The sequence below is a fragment of the Anomaloglossus baeobatrachus genome, chromosome 6, assembly GCF_048569485.1.
Source record: "Anomaloglossus baeobatrachus isolate aAnoBae1 chromosome 6, aAnoBae1.hap1, whole genome shotgun sequence".
NCBI classification, from domain to species: domain Eukaryota; kingdom Metazoa; phylum Chordata; class Amphibia; order Anura; family Aromobatidae; genus Anomaloglossus; species Anomaloglossus baeobatrachus.
Window position 1 is genome coordinate 251,574,532 of NC_134358.1, and position 19,890 is coordinate 251,594,421.

Sequence of the window (19,890 nt, forward strand, 5' to 3'; positions counted from 1 at the left end):
TGCAATGACGACACCTTTCTAATTAAGGTGCCATGGATGTGGCCATGCTACCTTTTGGGCCAATATGTTTTTTTTGGTTAACACCTTTTTCAAAAACAATTTTAAATATTACAAAGGCAGAAATGCTAAATAACCAGAATTTGATATTTTTTCATTATATTGGGAGCAATTTCTTCATTTAAAGAAAAGGGAAGAGAAAGATAAGGAGAAGTAACATACCCTTTCTGTAACTTTGTCGACTTCAATGTACATAAAGTTCAAATTTGAATCAAAGTGTTGGTCCTTAAAAACGCCTTTCCGAATCATCTGGAGAAGGGAAAAAACAAACTATAAACAATATGTCACAATGAGAAAAATCATTAGAAAAAAAATATATAAACTCACTAAGGGCTTGGCCACACGACAGTTTTCTCCACATCCAAAAAAGAGAATTTTGTTTACTTACCGTAAATTCTTTTTCTTATAGTTCCGTATTGGGAGACCCAGACATTGGGTGTATAGCTTTTGCCTACGGAGGACACACAAAGTACTACACTCAAAAGTGTAGCTCCTCCCTCTGACCTTATACACCCCCTGGAGAACCAGATCTAACCAGTTTAGTGCAAAAGGTGAAGGAGAATAGCCACAAGTAAAAACAGAGCCAGAACTGGAACAACCGGAGTCTCTGTCTACGACAACAGCCAATGATAACACGCGGAACAAGAAACTGCCAACAGGCAACAGAAAGGGAGCTGGGTCTCCCAATACGGAACTATAAGAAAAAGAATTTACGGTAAGTAAACAAAATTCTCTTTTTCTTTATCGTTCCTATGGGAGACCCAGACATTGGGACGTCTCAAAGCAGTCCATGGGTGGGAATAAACAGAACAACTGAGAAGTAGGCGGAGCCTAACTTCACAAGTGGGCGACAGCCGCCTGAAGGATGCGTCTGCCCAAGCTCGCATCTGCCGAAGCATGAGCATGCACTTGGTAGTGCTTTGAAAAGGTATGCAGGCTAGTCCAAGTGGCAGCCTGACAGACTTGCTGAGCCGTAGCCTGGTGCCTGAAAGCCCAAGAGGCACCGACAGCTCTGGTCGAGTGTGCCTTGATCCCCGGCGAAGGAGGCACCTGAGAACACAGATAGGCCTCCGAAATGGTGGACCTGATCCAACGGGCTAAGGTCGGCTTAGAAGCAGAGAGGCCCTTACGCCGACCTGTGGTTAGCACAAAAAGAGAGGTGCACCGCCTAATAGCAGCGATGCGAGACACATAGATCCGGAGCGCCCGCACCAGATCCAGAGTATGCAACTCTTTTTCAAAGCGATGAACAGGAGCCGGACAAAAGGAAGGAAGGGTAATGTCCTGGTTAAGGTGGAAAGGAGAAACCACCTTAGGGAGAAAGTCCGGAGTCGGACGGAGAACCACCTTGTCTTGATGAAAAAACAAAAAAGGTGACTCCGAAGAGAGCGCAGCTAAATCAGAGACTCTCCTGAGGGAAGTTATGGCTACTAGAAAGACCACTTTCTGTGAAAGACGAAACAAAGAAACCTCCCTGAGAGGTTCAAAGGGGGGTTTCTGCAAAGCCGTGAGAACCAAATTGAGGTCCCAGGGATCCAAGGGCCGCCGGTAAGGCGGAATGATGTGAGATGCACCTTGCATGAAGGTGCGGACCTGAGCCAGCCGGGCGATACGCCGCTGGAACAGCACTGACAGAGCCGAGACTTGTCCCTTGAGAGAGTTGAGGGACAATCCCAGCTGCAGACCGGACTGTAGAAAAGACAGAAGGGTCGGCAAGGAAAAAGGCCAAGGAGAATGGTCGGAAGAGCGACACCAGGACAGGAAAATCTTCCAAGTCCTGTGATAGATCTTGGCAGAGGAAGACTTACGGGCCCGAGTCATAGTGGAGATGACTTCAGGAGGGATACCAGAAGCCGTCAAGATCAAGGACTCAAGAGCCACGCCGTCAATCTGAGAGCCGCAGAATTCTGGCGGAAAAACGGACCTTGTGAGAGAAGGTCTGGACGGTCCGGAAGATGCCACGGCACCTCTACGGACAGATGGAGCAGGTCTGGGTACCAAGCTCGCCTGGGCCAGTCCGGAGCAATGAGAATGACTCGACGGCCCTACATTCTGATCTTGCGCAGAACTCTGGGAAAGAGAGCTAGAGGGGGAAACACGTAGGACAGACGAAACTGGGACCAGTCTTGAACCAGAGCATCCGCGGCGAAGGCCTGAGGATCGTGGGAGCGAGCCACGTAAACCGGAACCTTGTTGTTGTGACGGGATGCCATTAGGTCCACGTCCGGAGTGCCCCATTTGCGGCAGATTGACAGAAACACTGCCGGATGCAGGGGCCACTCGCCACTGTCCACGGTTTGACGGCTAAGATAATCTGCTTCCCAGTTTTCCACGCCTGGGATGTGGACTGCGGATATGGTGGACTTGGAGTCCTCCGTCCATTGAAGGATGCGTTGTACCTCCAACATTGCCAGGCGGCTGAGTGTCCCGCCTTGGTGATTGATGTAGGCAACCGCTGTCGCGTTGTCTGACTGGACTCGGATGTGCTTGCCCGCCAACAGGTGGTGAAAGGCTAGGAGAGCTAGAAGCACAGCTCTGGTTTCCAGCACATTGATCGAGAGGGCTGACTCGGACGGAGTCCAAGTGCCCTGCGCTCGGTGGTGGAGACATACCGCTCCCCAGCCGGACAGACTGGCATCCGTGGTGAGAATCACCCAGGACGGGGTCAGGAAGGAGCGCCCCTCAGACGGAGAGAGGGGCCAAAGCCACCACTGAAGAGAGCTCCTGGTCTGTGGCGACAGAGCCACTAACCTGTGCAAGGAGGAAGGCCGCTTGTCCCAACAGCGGAGAATGTCCAGCTGCAGTGACCGCAGATGGAACTGGGCAAAGGGAACAGCCTCTATTGACGCCACCATCTGACCCAGCACCTGCATCAGGTGCCTGATGGAATAACGGCGGGGCCTCAGCAGAGCGCGGACCGCCAGTTGGAGGGACTGCTGTTTGACTAAGGGCAACTTCACAAGTGCCGGCAGAGTCTCGAACTGCATCCCTAAGTACGTGAGACTCTGGGTCGGAGTCAGAGAGGATTTGGGAAGATTTACAATCCACCCGAATTGGGCTAGAGTGGCAAGAGTGAGCGAGACACTCAGCTGACAGTCTGCGCTGGATGAAGCCTTGATTAGAAGGTCGTCCAGGTAAGGAATCACTACCAACCCCTGTAGGTGCAGAACCGCAACCACTGCTGCCATGACCTTGGTGAATACTCGCGGGGCCGTGACTAACCCGAAGGGGAGAGCCACGAATTGGAAATGTTCCTCTCCAATTGCAAAACTGCAATTGGCACATGCAGATAGGCATCTCTGATGTCGATGGATGCCAGGAAATCCCCTTGGGTCATTGATGCAATGACTGACCGCAGAGACTCCATGCGAAAATGCCGCACCTGAACATGTTTGTTGAGAAGCTTGAGATCCAGGATGGGCCGGAAGGAACCGTCCTTTTTGGGGACTAGGAAGAGATTTGAGTAGAAACCTCTGAACCGTTCCCGGGCGGGAACCGGTACAATTACTCCGTTGGCCTGCAAGGATGCCACGGCCTGAGAGAAGGCGGCGGCCTTGGAGCAGGGGGGAGTTGACAGAAAAAATCTGTTTGGCGGGCTGGAAGAGAATTCTATCCTGTAGCCGTGGGAGATGATATCCCGCACCCACTGATCGGAGACGTGTTGAAACCACATGTTGCCAAAGTGGGAGAGCCTGCCACCGACTAAGGACGTTGCTGGCGCGGACAGACAGTCAAGAGGAGGCTGCCTTAGTGGCAGCAGCACCTGCGGTCTTCTGTGGATGCGCTTTTGTGCGCCAGCTGGATTTTTGGTCCTTGGCAGTGTTAGTGGACGAAGCAGAGGGCTTAGAGGACGACCAGTTGGAGGAGCGAAAGGAACAAAACCTCGACTGATTCCTACCCTGGACAGGTTTCTTGGTTTTGGTTTGTGGCATGGAAGTACTCTTGCCGCCAGTAGCTTCCTTAATAATTTCATCCAGCTGTTCTCCGAACAGCCGGGACCCAGCAAAAGGGAGCCCCGCAAGGTACTTCTTAGAAGAAGCATCTGCCTTCCACTCTCGAAGCCACAAGATCCTGCGGATAGCGAGGGAATTAGCCGAAGCCACCGCAGTGCGGTGAGAAGCCTCCAGCATAGCAGACATGGCATAGGATGAAAAAGCCGAAGCTTGGGAAGTTAAGGCAACCATCTCAGGCATAGATTCCTTAGTGAGGGAATGCATCTCCTCTAGGGAAGCAGAGATGGCTTTGAGAGCCCACACTGCTGCAAAAGTCGGGGCAAACGAGGCCCCTGCCGCCTCATATACGGATTTGGCCAGAAGGTCAACCTGGCGGTCAGTGGAATCCTTAAGCGAGGTGCCATCAACCACTGATACAACGGTCCGGGCTGAGAGTCTAGACACCGGGGGGTCTACCTTTGGCGAATGAGCCCACTCCTTGACCACCTCAGGTGGAAAGGGAAAACGGTCATCAGAACCACGCTTAGGGAAGCGTTTGTCAGGGCAGGCCCTGGGCTTGGTCACAGCGGCCTGAAAACTGGAGTGGTTAAAGAACACACTCTTTGTCCTCTTAGGCGAGGTAAACTGGTGCTTTTCTGCCAGAGAGGGTTGCTCCTCTGATACTGGCGGATTGAGATCCAGTAGAGAATTAATGGACGCAATCAAATCACTAACATCTGAGTCACTTTCGGACAGACCAATGGGGCACATGGAGGCAGTCTCCGAGCCCCCAGTAAAGGTATCATCCTCATCCTGCGAGTCAGCTTCTGAAACCGAGCCGCGGGACGAAGGAGAGGGAGCCCTGCGTCTCTTTTTAGAAGGACGGGGCCTGGGACCAGATGATGAATCCTCTGTGAGCTCCGGTCCTGAGAGAGACCTAGCAGCAGAGGCACCCTGTGAAGGGGGCTGATGCATGCTCAGCAAAGTCCTGGACAGATGTCCCATGGAGTCAACAAAAGACTGGGAGATAGACCTGGTTAAGGATTCTACCCAAGCTGGGGGTTCAGCCACAGGAGCCGGAGCAGCCTGAGAGACCCCTGGGGGTGCGATTTCAGGCTGAGGCAACGTCAGTAGAGCAGGCATCACAATGTGGATATGTGCTCGGTTCCGGCAGTAGGAGCCTACATGCAGTGCATACTGAAAACAGATTTGGAGCCTTGCTCCTCGTGTGTGACATGCTGCTGGAGTGAGGGCTCTGCCAGAATGACCCCCAGAGAATATATACAGAAGGTCCACAACCAGAGGTTGTGGCTTACCAGACCGCTGGAGCGGTTTGTGTGCCCTCCAGATCCCGAAGCCCGGACTCCCAAGCACCTCAGCAGGGATGCTGCAGACCAGTGGTGATCGCAGGGAAAAACGCTGAGAAAATGGCGACCGGAGTGAAGAAAGAGGGCGGGACTCACTCTGAGAGCGGGATCTGGAGGGCCAAAGAGATTCACAGGGGAGGAGACATCTACTCAGTGAGGAGTGTCTCTCCCCTTTGTAGAACGGCCGCTGGGCGGAGCCGCGCTGTCCCTCTGCATGAATGACATGCGAGGGCAGTGAAACCGAAAGTAGGCCTCCGGCGAAGCCGGGGCCTAAATTTGAGCAGTGCGGCCGACGCGCAGGCACCATCGGCGCGGTTCTCAGGCGACAGCCAGAGAACCCGTCGGAAATGTCAGAAAAATCACTCAGCACACTCTCCCACAACAATAAAGTACAAGGGACCCCCATATATAACCGTCTCAGGTACTTAGCTTGCTGAGACGCAGGGTTCCAAGTCCCTGAGGGATGAGTGCTCCGGTCCAGCAGGGTCCTGAAGGGCTGCGGATGGAGACCGGTCTCCTGCCAAGCATGGAGAACCGTGCTGGCTCCCACTTCAAGCCAGAGCCCCGGAGGGATGGTGAAGGAGCACGGCATGTAAGGCTCCAGCCTGGGAATCAACCTTAACAGCACCGCCGACACAGTGGGGTGAGAAGGGACATGCCGGGGGTCCAGGCTTGGACCCGCTTTTCTTCAAACTCTTTCCAAAAATGAAAAATCAGATGAGAATGCATGTGTGGATATGACCTCCTGAACACAAAGCGATAAACTGGTTAGATCTGGTTCTCCAGGGGGTGTATAAGCTCAGAGGGAGGAGCTACACTTTTGAGTGTAGTACTTTGTGTGTCCTCCGGAGGCAGAAGCTATACATCCAATGTCTGGGTCTCCCATAGGAACGATAAAGACAGAAACAGTCCAATTATACTAAATGGACTCTGATCGGAGTGGGATCCATATTTGTCAGAGGTGGAGAATGAATAAATATGAAAATAACGTTTCTCCACCATGGGAGTATTTTATATAGTGTGTAATGAGCACTCTGATGGCTCTTTTACGCCGGGTTCAGACGAGCATGTTTCATGGTCTCTATGCAGACTGACATGCCGGATCTGACCGCAGGTCTCCGGACCCGATCTTATGCGGGCGTCATATGGTACGATCTATCGTGCGATCGCACAAGCGATCGTACCCGCCCCGTCGTTTGTGCGTCATGGGCAAATTGCTGCCTGTGTCGCACAAAGTTGTTAAACCGCCGTCACACGTACTTACCTTCCTAACGACCTCGCTGTGGGTGGCGAACATCCACTTCCTGAAGGGAGAGGGACGTTCGGTGTCACAGCAATGTCACACAGCCGCCGGTCAATAGAAGCGGAGGGGCGGAGATGAGCGGGACGTAAACATCCCGCCCACCTCCTTCCTTCCGCATAGCCGGTGGGTGCCGTGGGACGCAGGTAAGCTGTGTTCATCGTTCCCGGGGTGTCACACGGAGCAATGTGTGCTGCCCTGGGTACGATGAACAACCGGCGCAAAGAAAAATAAACAATTTTTTACAAATAAGCGACTTGTACACGACTCACGATTTGCAAACGTTCAGCGTCGCTTGGAGGTGTCACACGAAACGACGTCGCAAACGATGCCGGATGTGCATCACGAAAACCGTGACCCCGACGACATATCGCACGAAAGATCGTCTCGTGTGACGCCCGCATTACAGCCACATAGACACATATAAGATCGTAAGATTAGGTCAGGAAACTCGGCAGTAAGTCTGCATACAGACCATGAAAGTCGCCTGCCTGAACTTAGTCATACAGCTTGATATAAACCAGAAAAGCAGAATCTGTAGAATTAATAGGCTAAACAAAACAGTGAACCAAAAAGTATTCCTTGCACTAACAATCTGTGTGCACTCAGATGCATGGTACAGACGTGCTGTATGAAGACAGTTCTTTCCCCAGACCTGAAGGCTATATAAGGGCGAAAATAAATCATTGGTTTATATGGTTGTTATAAATGTGATATATAAAAAGTCATGAACATAATGAAATGATAATTAATCGCTAAGATAACTAAGAGACAAGACCACTTATTTTTCTTTTTTCTTGTATTTTTTAACTGTGGTTACTCAGTGTGTGAAATCCTAAACCCCCAGCATTTTACATTACCTTGTTGGGCATCTTTCCTTTCAGGTCCATAGCCAATTTTACCATATGGTTATTCGTTTTTCCAGGGAACAAGATTTTTCCTGTATAGAGTTCATACAATGTGCAACCAACAGACCACATGTCTATTCCATAATCGTACATTTTCCCGATTACTGTAGAGAAACAAAATTCAAAAACCATTGCAAAAAAAAAAAAAGTAAAATAGAAGACACGTGATGTCACACAAGGATTTAATATAGAATATAAAATGGTCACCGATATATAGAAAAAAATCAACCCCTTAGTGACTAGGCCAAATTTTTCAAATCTGAGATCTAACACTTTATAGGGCAATAACACTACAATGTTTCAACATATCCCAGTCCTTTTGAGACTGTATTTTTGTGACACATCATAATGGTAAATTTAGGTCAATATGGTTTCCATTTATTTAAAAATTATAAGACATTTCTCAATTTAAAAAATAAATTAAAAAAAAAAAAGAGAATTTTGTTTACTTATCGTAAATTCTTTTTCTTATAGTTCCGTATTGGGAGACCCAGACCATGGGTGTTTAGCTTCTGCCTCCGGAGGACACACAAAGTACTACACTAAAAAGTGTAGCTCCTCCCTCTGACCTTATACACCCCCTGGAGAACCAGATCTAGCCAGTTTAGTGCAAAAGCTGAAGGAGAATAGCCACCCACAAGTAAAAACAGAGCAAAAACCGGAACAACCGGAGACTCTGTCATCAACAACAGCCGGTGAAAACACGCGGAACAAGAAATTGCCAACAGGCAACAGGGAGGGTGCTGGGTCTCCCAATACGGAACTATAAGAAAAAGAATTTACGGTAAGTAAACAAAATTCTCTTTTTCTTTATCGTTCCTATGGGAGACTCAGACCATGGGACGTCTCAAAGCAGTCCATGGGTGGGAAATAAACAGAAAAACTAAGAAGTAGGCAGAACCTAACTTCACAAATGGGCGACAGCCGCCTGAAGGATGCGTCTGCCCAAGCTCGCATCTGCCGAAGCATGAGCATGCACTTGGTAGTGCTTTGAAAAGGTATGCAGGCTAGTCCAAGTGGCAGCCTGACAGACTTGTTGAGCCGTAGCCTGATGCCTGAAAGCCCAAGAGGCACCGACAGCTCTGGTCGAGTGTGCCTTGATCCCCGGCGGGGGAGGCACCTGAGAACACTGGTAGGCGTCCGAAATGGTCGACCTAATCCAACGGGCTAAGGTCGGCTTAGAAGCAGAGAGGCCTTTGCGCCGACCTGTGGTTAGCACAAAAAGAGAGGTGCATCGCCTAAGAGCAGCGGTGCGAGACAGATAGATCCGGAGAGCACGCACCAGATCCAGAGTATGCAGCGCTTTTTCAAAGCGATGAACAGGAGCCGGACAAAAGGAAGGTAGGGTAATGTCCTGGTTAAGGTGGAAAGGAGATACCACCTTAGGAAGAAAGTCCGGAGTCGGACGGAGAACCACCTTGTCTTGATGAAAAACCAAAAAAGGTGACTCCGAAGAGAGCGCAACCAAATTGGAGACTCTCCTGAGGGAAGTTATGGCCACTAGAAAGACCACTTTCTGTGAAAGACGAAACAAAGAAACCTCCCTAAGAGGCTCAAAGGGGGGTTTCTGAAAAACCGTGAGGACCAAGTTAAGGTCCCAGGGATCCAAGGGCCGCCGGTAAGGCGGAATGATGTGAGACGCGCCCTGCATGAAGGTGCGGACCTGAGCCAGCCGGGCGAGACGCCGCTGGAACAGCACTGACAGAGCTGAGACTTGTCCCTTAAGAGAGTTGAGGGACAGTCCCAGCTGCAGACCGGACTGTAGAAAGGACAGAAGGGTCGGCAAGGAAAATGGCCAAGGAGGATGGCCGGAAGAGCGACACCAGGACAGGAAAATTTTCCAAGTCCTGTGATAGATCTTGGCGGAGGAAGACTTACGGGCCCGAGTCATAGTGGAGATGACTTCAGGAGGGATACCAGAAGCCGTCAAGATCCAGGACTCAAGAGCCACGCCGTCAATTTGAGAGCCACAGAATTCAGGCGGAAAAACGGACCTTGTGAGAGAAGGTCTGGACGGTCCGGAAGATGCCACGGCACCTCTACGGACAGATGGAGCAGGTCTGGGTACCAAGCTCACCTGGGCCAGTCCGGAGCAATGAGGATGACTCGACCGCCCTCCATTCTGATCTTGCGCAGGACTCTGGGCAAGAGAGCTAGAGGGGGAAACACGTAGGACAGACGAAACTGGGACCAGTCTTGAACCAGAGCGTCCGCAGCGAATACCTGAGGATCGTGGGAGCGAGCCACGTAAACGGGAACTTTGTTGTTGTGACGGGATGCCATTAGGTCCACGTCCGGAGTGCCCCATTTGCGGCAGATTGACTGAAAAACTGCCGGGTGCAGGGACCACTCGCCATTGTCCACGGTTTGACGGCTGAGATAATCTGCCTCCCAGTTTTCCACGCCTGGGATGTGGACTGCGGATATGGTGGACTTGGAGTCCTCCGCCCATTGAAGGATGCGTTGTACCTCCAACATTGCCAGGCGGCTGCGTGTCCCGCCTTGGTGATTGATGTAGGCAACCGCTGTCGCGTTGTCCGACTGGACTCGGATGTGCCTGCCCGCCAGCAGATGGTGAAAAGCTAGGAGAGCCAGAAGCACGGCTCTGGTTTCCAGCACATTGATCGAAAGGGCTGACTCGGACGGAGTCCAAGTGTCCTGCGCTCGGTGGTGGAGACATACCGCTCCCCAGCCGGATAGACTGGCATCCGTGGTGAGGATCACCCAGGACGGGGCCAGAAAGGAGCGCCCCTGGGACAGAGAGAGGGGCCGAAGCCACCACTGAAGAGAGCTCCTGGTCTGTGGCGACAGAGCCACTAACCTGTGCAAGGAGGGAGGCCGCTTGTCCCAACAGCGGAGAATGTCCAGCTGCAGGGGACGCAGATGGAACTGGGCAAAGGGAACAGCCTCCATTGACGCCACCATTTGACCCAGCACCTGCATCAGGCGCCTGAGGGAATAACGGCGGGGCCTCAGCAGAGAGCGCACCGCCAGTTGGAGGGACTGCTGTTTGACTAATGGCAACTTCACAAGTGCCGGCAAAGTCTCGAACTGCATCCCTAGGTACGTGAGACTCTGGGTCGGAGTCAGGGTGGATTTGGGAAGATTGACAAGCCACCCGAATTGGGCTAGAGTGGCGAGAGAGAGCGAGACACTCCGCTGAAAGTCCACGCTGGATGAAGCCTTGACTAGAAGGTCGTCCAGGTAAGGGATCACTGCAAACCCCTGTAGGTGCAGGACCGCAATCACTGCTGCCATGACCTTGGTGAATACCCGAGGAGCTGTGACCAACCCGAAGGGGTGAGTCACGAATTGGAAATGTTCCTCTCCGATTGCAAAACGTAGCCAACGCTGGTGTGAAACTGCAATTGGCACATGCAGATAGGCATCTCTGATGTCGATGGATGCCAGGAAATCCCCTTGGGTCATTGAGGCAATGACTGATCGCAGAGACTCCATGCGAAAATGCCGCACCTGAACATGCTTGTTGAGAAGCTTGAGATCCAGGATGGGCCGGAAGGAACCGTCCTTTTTGGGGACTAGGAAGAGATTTGAGTAGAAACCTCTGAACCGTTCCCGGGCGGGAACCGGTACAATTACTCCGTTGGCCTGCAAGGATGCCACGGCCTGTGAGAAGGCGGCGGCCTTGGAGCAGGGGGGAGTTGGGAGAAAAAATCTGTTTGGCGGGCTGGAAGAGAATTCTATCCTGTAGCCGTGGGAGATGATATCCCTCACCTACTGATCGGAGACGTGTTGAAACCACGCGTAGCCAAAGTGGGAGAGCCTGCCACCGACTAAGGACGTTGCTGGCGTGGACAGATAGTCACGAGGAGGCTGCCTTAGCGGCAGCACCTCCTGCGGTCTTTTGTGGACGCGCTTTTGGGCGCCAGTTGGATTTCTGGTCCTTGGCTGAGTTAGTGGACGAGGCCGAGGGCTTAGAGGACGACCAGTTGGAGGAACGAAAGGAACGAAACCTCGACTGATTCCTGCCCTGGACAGGTTTCCTGGTTTTGGTTTGTGGCATGGAAGTACTTTTCCCGCCAGTAGCTTCCTTAATAATTTCATCCAGCTGTTTCCCAAACAGCTGGGACCCAGCAAAAGGGAGTCCAGCAAGGTACTTCTTTGAAGAAGCATCTGCCTTCCACTCTCGAAGCCACAAGATTCTGCGGATAGCGAGGGAATTAGCCGAAGCCACCGCAGTGCGGTGAAAAGCCTCCAGCATGGCAGACATGGCATAGGATGAAAAAGCTGAAGCTTGGGAAGTTAAGGTAACCATTTCGGGCATAGATTCCCTGGCGAGGGAATGCATCCCCTCTAGAGAAGCAGAGATGGCTTTGAGAGCCCACACTGATGCAAAAGTCGGGGAGAACGAAGCCCCCGCCGCTTCATATACGGATTTGGCCAGAAGGTCAATCTGGCGGTCAGTGGAATCCTTAAGAGAGGTGCCATCAGCCACCGATACAACGGTCCGGGCTGAGAGTCTAGACACCGGGGGGTCTACCTTTGGGGAATGAGCCCACTCCTTGACCACCTCAGGTGGAAAGGGAAAGCGGTCATCAGAACCACGCTTTGGGAAGCGTTTGTCAGGACAGGCTCTGGGCTTGGTCACAGCGGCCTGAAAACTGGAGTGGCTAAAGAACACTCTTTACTCTCTTAGGCGAGGTAAACTGGTGCTTTTCTGCCAGAGAGGGTTGCTCCTCTGATACTGGCGGATTGAGATCAGTACAGAATTAATGGATGCAATCAAATCACTAACATCTGAGTCACTTTCGGACAGATCAATGGGGTACATGGAGTTAACCTCCGAGCCCCCCGTAAAGACATCCTCCTCGTCCTGCGAGTCAGCTCCTGAATCAGAGCCGCGGGACGAGGAAGGAGAGGGAACCCTGCGTCTCTTCTTAGAAGGACGGGGTCTGGGACCAGATGATGAATCCTCTGTGAGCTCCGGTCCTGAGAGACCCCTAGCAGCAGAGGCACCCTGTGAAAGGGGCTGATGCATGTTCAGCAAAGTCCTGGACAGAAGTCCCATGGAGTCAGCAAAAGACTGGGAGATAGACCTAGAAAAGGATTCTACCCAAGCCGGGGGTTCAGCCACAGGAGCAGGAGCAGCCTGAGAGACCACTGGGGGTGAGACTCCAGGCTGAGGCACCGCCAGGTTAGAGCAGGCATCACAATGTGGGAATATGCTCGGTTCAGGCAGCAGGAGCTTACATGCAGTGCATACTGAATACAGCTTTGGAGCCTTGCTCCTCGCGTGAGACATGCTGCTGGAGTGGGGGCTCTGCCAGAGAATGAACCCCAGAGAGTATAATCAGAGGTCCACAACCAGAGACCGGTTGTGGCTTACCAGACCACTGGAGCGGTGTTGTGTGCCCTCCAGATCCCGAAGCCCGGACCCCCAAGCACAGCAACTCAGCAGAGATGCTGCAGACCAGCGCTGCAATGCAGAGAGAACGCTGAGAAAATGGCCGCCGGAGCGAAGAGAGGGGGTGGGACTTGCTTGGGAGCGGGATCTGAAGGGCCATAGAGATCTACAGGGGAGGAGACACACACTGCAGTAGGGTGTGTCCCTCCCCTTGCAGAACGGCCGCCGGGCGGAGCCGAGCCTGTCCCTCTGCATGAGTGACATGCGAGGGCAGTGAAACCGAAAGTAGGCCTCCGGCGAAGCCGGAGCCTAAACTTGAGCAGCGCGGCCGGCGCGCAGGCACCATCGGCGCGGTTCTCAGGCGACAGCCAGAGAACCCACCGGAAATGTCATAAAAACACATCAGCACACTCTCCCACAACAATAAAGTACAGGGACCCCCAATATATAAACGTCTCAGGTACTTAGCTTGCTGAGACGCCGGGTTCCAAGTCCCTGGGGATGAGTGCTCCGGTCCAGCAGGGTCCTGAAGGGCTGCGGATGGAGACCGGTCTCCTGCTAAGCATGGAGACCGTGCTGGCTCCCACTTCAAGCCAGAGCCCAGGAGGGATGGTGAAGGAGCGCGGCATGTAAGGCTCCAGCCTTGGAATCAACCTTAACAACACCGCCGACACAGTGGGGTGAGAAGGGACATGCCGGGAGTCCAGACTTGGACCCGCTTTTCTTCAAACTCTTTCCAAAAATCAAAAATCAGATGAGAATGCATGTGTGGATGTATGCCTCCTGAACACAAAGCGATAAACTGGCTAGATATGGTTCTCCAGGGGGTGTATAAGCTCAGAGGGAGGAGCTACACTTTTAAGTGTAGTACTTTGTGTGTCCTCCGGAGGCAGAAGCTAAACACCCATGGTCTGGGTCTCCCATAGGAACGATAAAGAAAGTAGCAATTCTCAAACTTTGAATCCACACCACACAAAATAGTTAATAAATAACATTTACCTCATGTCTGCTTTACATCAGCACCATCTGTAAAACGCTCTTTTTATTTTGTTACGATGTTAGAAGATTTTATATTGTATTTTTCAAGGAAATTTACACCTATTTTGCCGACTCTACTGATCTGAGCTAACAGAGCGGACACTGTGACTACAAGATTGCACAGTGAGCAGCCTCTAAAATGAGCGTCACTGATGACTCTTCATTTCAGGGAGGGGCAGAGACTGTTACAGAAACCTCTGCCCCTGATGAAGCTTTGTTTGAGTATCCCGGCATGTGCTGGGATTCTCAAACAAAGTGTCATCAAATAGAAAGTAGGGAGGAAAAAAAATCAATAGCAGTTAAATCATGTAGTCAGGGAAGGGTAGGACATTTTTAGAAATTAGTTTAGATTGGGGCAATAAATAGATAGGGATTTAGATTAATATTTCTTCAGCCATCGGATCACCTCTATTTTTATCTTAAAACATTTAAAAAAAAGTAAATAAATAAAGCATTGTATATAGTACATAAATCATAGCATAACTTACTGATTTCTGGAGCTCTGTAAAACCTACTAACAAGATATGGTGTAATATCATTGTCTGCCACATGTGATGCAGATCCAAAGTCACAAAGTTTAAGAATGGTTTTGGATTCATTTACCTGCGGAACAGAAAATAACAGAAGATTCACATACATTTATATATGATTTCCAAATTGTCTCTCCAGTAAAGGAGACAAACTCTAGCACAGCGCCACCTATTGGAAGTAGCGATCCTAAAAGTCACAAGTGGTATTTAACAATCCTTTGCAATATGACTCAGTATATATGCCAGATCAGAATCCCAATTTGCACACACGGTGTTTCGGGGTGCTTGCCCCACGTCAGTGCAAAGTATGGGGTGTCTGATCTGGCTCATGAGAAAGCTATGTGGGGACCACGGGGGAACACTATTCTCCTTAAGGAGACTTTGCAAGCCAATCTGGCTGCCAGTAAGGGGACTTATAGCTGCCACGCCCCTCTGGGAAATATTCAAATTGTCTCTCCAGTAAAGGAGACAAACTCTAGAGCAGCGCCTCCATGGATGATTCTTGTCAAGCTCTTCAAATTATAACGTTGATTGCTACAGAAGCACCCTCCAATTAGTTGATCTATTTTTATATTTCAAGAGAAAAGTGAATTTCTTCCAACAGCTCCTGGAACCTACTGTCTAAGGTGCGTTTCACACATTGAATATTTACAGCCAGAGTACAAATAAGCCAAGGGAACTCCTTACCCAAACTCAGTCTAACATGCATATATGAGGCTGATGAGTTGAGAAAGGCGACCTACAGTCTGGACATTGCAGTCTGTACTAGGGCTGTGAATACTGGACTTGTGAACAAAGCATAATTTACTTTAACCCCTTAACGACCCATGACGTACTAGATAAGTCATGGATCGTGTGCCGGTAAGCCCCGCCCCCTGCCGCCGGTCGGCGGCGGCGAGACGCGCACATATCAGCTGTTATCAACAGCTGATATGTGTGCCTGCTAGCCGCGGGTGGAATCGCTTCCACCCGCGGCCATTAACCCCTTACATTTCGCTGCCAAAGTCTTGGCAGCGATATGTACATGGGCGCCTCCATGACAGTGACTTACCCCGCCCCCGCCGGAAGTCACGTGACATGATCACGTGACTTTCGGCGGTTGCCATGGTAGCACAGGGTCATGTGATGACGCCTGTGGCTAACATGAGTCACTTCCTCTCAATGCCGGAATACAGCCGGCATTCAAAGTGAAGCAGCAAATCTGCAGTTCTCAGCTCTGTAGCTGAGATCTGCAGATAGTGCAGAGCGATCGGATTGCTGATCGCAATAACCCCCTAAGGGGACTAGTAAAATAAAAAAAAAAAAGTAAAAAAAAAAGTTTTAAAAAATTAAAAAAAAAAAAAAAAAAACCTAAAAGTTCAAATCACCCCCCTTTCACCCCATTGAAAATTAAAGGGTTAAAAAAATAAAAAATACACACATATTTGGTATCGCCACGTTCAGAAATGCCCGATCTATCAAAATATAAAATCAATGAATCTGATCAGTAAACGGCGTAGCGGCAAAAAAATTCCAAACGCCAAAATTACGTTTTTTGGTCGCCGCAAATTTTGCGCAAAATGCAATAACAGGCGATCAAAACGTAGCATCTGCGCAAAAATGGTACCGTTAAGAACGTCAGGTCGAGACGCAAAAAATAAGCCATCACTGAGCCTCAGATCCTGAAAAATGAGAACGCTACGGGTTTTGGAAAATGGCGCAAAACGTGCGCCACGTTTTTCGGACAAGCTTGTGAATTTTTTTTAACCCCTTAGATACAAGTAAACCTATACATGTTTGGTGTCTATAAACTCGCACCGACCTGATGCATCATACCAACACATCAGTTTTACCATATAGTGAACACGGTGAATAAAATAACCCAAAAACTATTGTACAATCCCACTTTTTTTGCAATTTTTCCGCACTTGGAATTTTTTTGCCGTTTTCCAGTACACTATATGGTAAAACTTATGGTTTCATTTAAAAGTACAACTCGTCCCGCAAAAAACAAGCCCTCATATGGCAAGATTGATGGAAAAATAAAAAAGTTACGCCTCTCGGAAGAAGGGGAGCAAAAAACAAAAACGCAAAAACGGAAAGTGCCCGGGGGCTGAAGGGGTTAAGGGAATCTGTAAGTAGGATCAATCCTTCTAAGCCACCTATATGGGCAGAGAGGTCATAGCGAAATAAAATGATACCTTGATATCTGCAATTTAATGTATTATTCCTAAGAAATCCACGTTAATCTTCTAGTAAATGAGATGTACCGGGCTATTGGTAGGATACAAATCTGCATGAGAATCTGTCTCCAAGGCTTATTTTAAATATAAGGGGCATTTCCACTGTGACCTGTGTGATATGTGACGGCCGCCCTCTGCTCTCCTTGATCTCACTGCAGAGCTGTGTGTGATTATAACCGACACATCTGCAGGTTCTGCAGTACAGCAGAGCTGTGAAAAATGTGTTTGTAGAGGAACAAAGTTAATTTCTCCTGTTCTCTGTTAGTTACATGTCTCACACTGGTAACACCCCCTTTCATTTAATAAGCCCTGGGTCATATTCTCATACACATCAGTGTCTTGAATATAGCCTGGAACAGCTCATTTACATATACAAAAACACGTGGATTTCTCTGAAATAAGACATTAGATGGCAGTTATCAAGGTATCATTTTATTCAGCTTCCTATGACCTACATGCCCATATAGACGGCTTAGGAGGGTTGACCCTACTGACAGATTGCCTTTAAAGGGGTTATCCGGCTTCTTTGACTTTTTTTTTTATTTCCCTATTGGGCTACATTGGGGCAGGTAAGTAGATAGAGACCACTTACCTGCCCTGCTGTCAGCCCCTCTCCCCCGGCTCAGAGCGGTCATGTGACCGCTCCTGCCGCGATTTTGCTGCTTCCGGTCTTTGCACGTCTACATGGGCAGGGCCATGTTGACATGCAAATGTGGAGCAGCATGTCACCTCCCTGCTGGGTGTCTACAGTGCGAGGAGTCACCGCCCCCTTCCCTGCACCCTCCCACACATTCCCCCGCACCTCCAGTAACCTCCCCCTGCACTGCTGTGGGGGTCCGTGACCTGGGGGCGGGGCCTGGCGGCAGCTGCCGTGGTGTCAGCTCCAGCACCGGGCCCCCTGCCCAGGATCGCACATTCAAATGTACCGGCATCACAGATCACCGATGCCGGTACATTTGAAAGTGCTGATGAGAAGCAGCGCAGCGCTGCTTCTCATCACTGTCCCTCCGGCTGTCTGTGCAATCTGCAGCACAGCGGTGACGTCACTACTGTGCTGAACAGAGCACAGACAGCGCACGAACGTGCAGGAGCGGCGGGGACCGAGGACAGGTGAGTATGTACTCCACATGTGTTCCCTATGGGGATGGGGATGGGGGGGCTGGCAGAGCCATATGTGTGCGTGTGCAGAGCCATGTGTGTGCGTTTACGGTGCAGAGCCATGTGTGTGCATGTACGGTGCAGAGCCATGTGTGTGCGTGTACGGTGCAGAGCCATGTGTGTGCGTTTACGGTGCAGAGCCATGTGTGTGCGTGAACGGTGCAGAGCCATGTGTGTGCGTGTGCGGTACAGAGCCATATGTGTTCGTGTGCAGAGCCATATGTGTGCGTGTGCAGAGCCATGTGTGTGCGTGTACGGTACAGAGCCATATGTGTGCGTGTGCAGAGCCATGTGTGTGCGTGTACGGTGCAGAGCCATGTGTGTGCGTGTACGGTGCAGAGCCATGTGTGTACAGTGCAGAGCCATGTGTGTGCGTGTGCAGAGCCATGTGTGTGCGTGTACGGTGCAGAGCCATGTGTGTGCGTGTACGGTGCAGAGCCATGTGTGTGCGTGTACGGTGCAGAGCCATGTGTGTACGGTGCAGAGCCATGTGTGTGCGTGTGCAGAGCCATGTGTGTGCGTGTACGGTGCAGAGCCATATGTGTGCGTGTGCGGTACAGAGCCATATGTGTGCGGTACAGAGCCATATGTGTGCGTGTGCAGAGCCATGTGTGTGCGTTTACGGTGCAGAGCCATGTGTGTGCGTTTACGGTGCAGAGCCATGTGTGTGCGTGTACGGTGCAGAGCCATGTGTGTGCGTGTACGGTGCAGAGCCATGTGTGTGCGTGTGCGGTACAGAGCCATATGTGTTCGTGTGCAGAGCCATGTGTGTGCGTGTGCGGTACAGCGCCATATGTGTGCGTGTGCAGAGCCATGTGTGTGCGTGTACGGTGCAGAGCCATGTGTGTGCGTGTACGGTGCAGAGCCATGTGTGTGCGTGTGCAGAGCCATGTGTGTGCGTTTACGGTGCAGAGCCATGTGTGTGCGTGTACGGTGCAGAGCCATGTGTGTGCGTGTACGGTGCAGAGCCATGTGTGTGCGTGTACGGTGCAGAGCCATGTGTGTACGGTGCAGAGCCATGTGTGTGCGTGTGCAGAGCCATGTGTGTGCGTGTACGGTGCAGAGCCATATGTGTGCGTGTGCGGTACAGAGCCATATGTGTGCGGTATAGAGCCATATGTGTGCGTGTGCAGAGCCATGTGTGTGCGTTTACGGTGCAGAGCCATGTGTGTGCGTTTACGGTGCAGAGCCATGTGTGTGCGTGTACGGTGCAGAGCCATGTGTGTGCGTGTACGGTGCAGAGCCATGTGTGTGCGTGTACGGTGCAGAGCCATGTGTGTGCGTGTACGGTGCAGAGCCATGTGTGTGCGTGTACGGTGCAGAGCCATATGTGTGCGTGTGAGGTACAGAGCCATATGTGTGCGTGTGCAGAGCCATGTGTGTGCGTGTACGGTGCAGAGTCCGATGTGGGGCTGTTATTTGCAATGCTGTAGTGATACCAGGTCAGGTGCTGGGGAAGAATATACTGACAGGGAATGTGTGCAGGGGGCGGGCAGAGGGTGCGGCTGGACACTGGGGTGGGGCTGGACACTGAGGCTGGGCGGTGACAGCTGTGACTGGGAGGTTTTGCACAGGAAGTGGTCAGTTTGCTAGAGCTGAATGTAAACAAGAAGCTGCAGAGAATAAAGGTATAATTCAAGAGGAACAAAAGTTAGAAAACAAAAAATAACAATGTAGGTGTGATTTATATGACAATACAGCACAGATAAACTCAAACAATTTTGTTAAGCTAATGTCGGACAACCCCTTTAACACTTTAATTAGCAATTGTAAAGCGATCATTTCTTCCATGGGGCCAGAACTTGGAAGTCATATACTTTATGTCGCTTTAAAAGGAAACCTGTCAGCTGATACATGCTACCCAAAATGCTGGGTCCAAGCCACGCTATTGACTAGTCGTACAGATGAGTCCTCGGCAGCTTCTCCGTGCCCACTGATAGTGACTGACAAGACTCTGCCTATACACGTGTATAGGCAAAGACTTGTCAGTCATAGTCAGCAGGCATGGAGAAG

General features: G+C 50.8%; 1 protein-coding gene across 1 annotated transcript in view; it reads right to left on the reverse strand.

Annotated features, from left to right (window-relative positions):
- The window catches only part of PRP4K (pre-mRNA processing factor kinase PRP4K), a 153,371-nt gene that overhangs the window by 24,410 nt on the left and 109,071 nt on the right, over positions 1–19,890 (reverse strand). Inside the window, 3 exon segments of the mRNA XM_075314795.1 lie at positions 220–306; positions 7,517–7,668; positions 14,456–14,570. Coding sequence (XP_075170910.1) covers positions 220–306; positions 7,517–7,668; positions 14,456–14,570 — 354 coding nt within the window.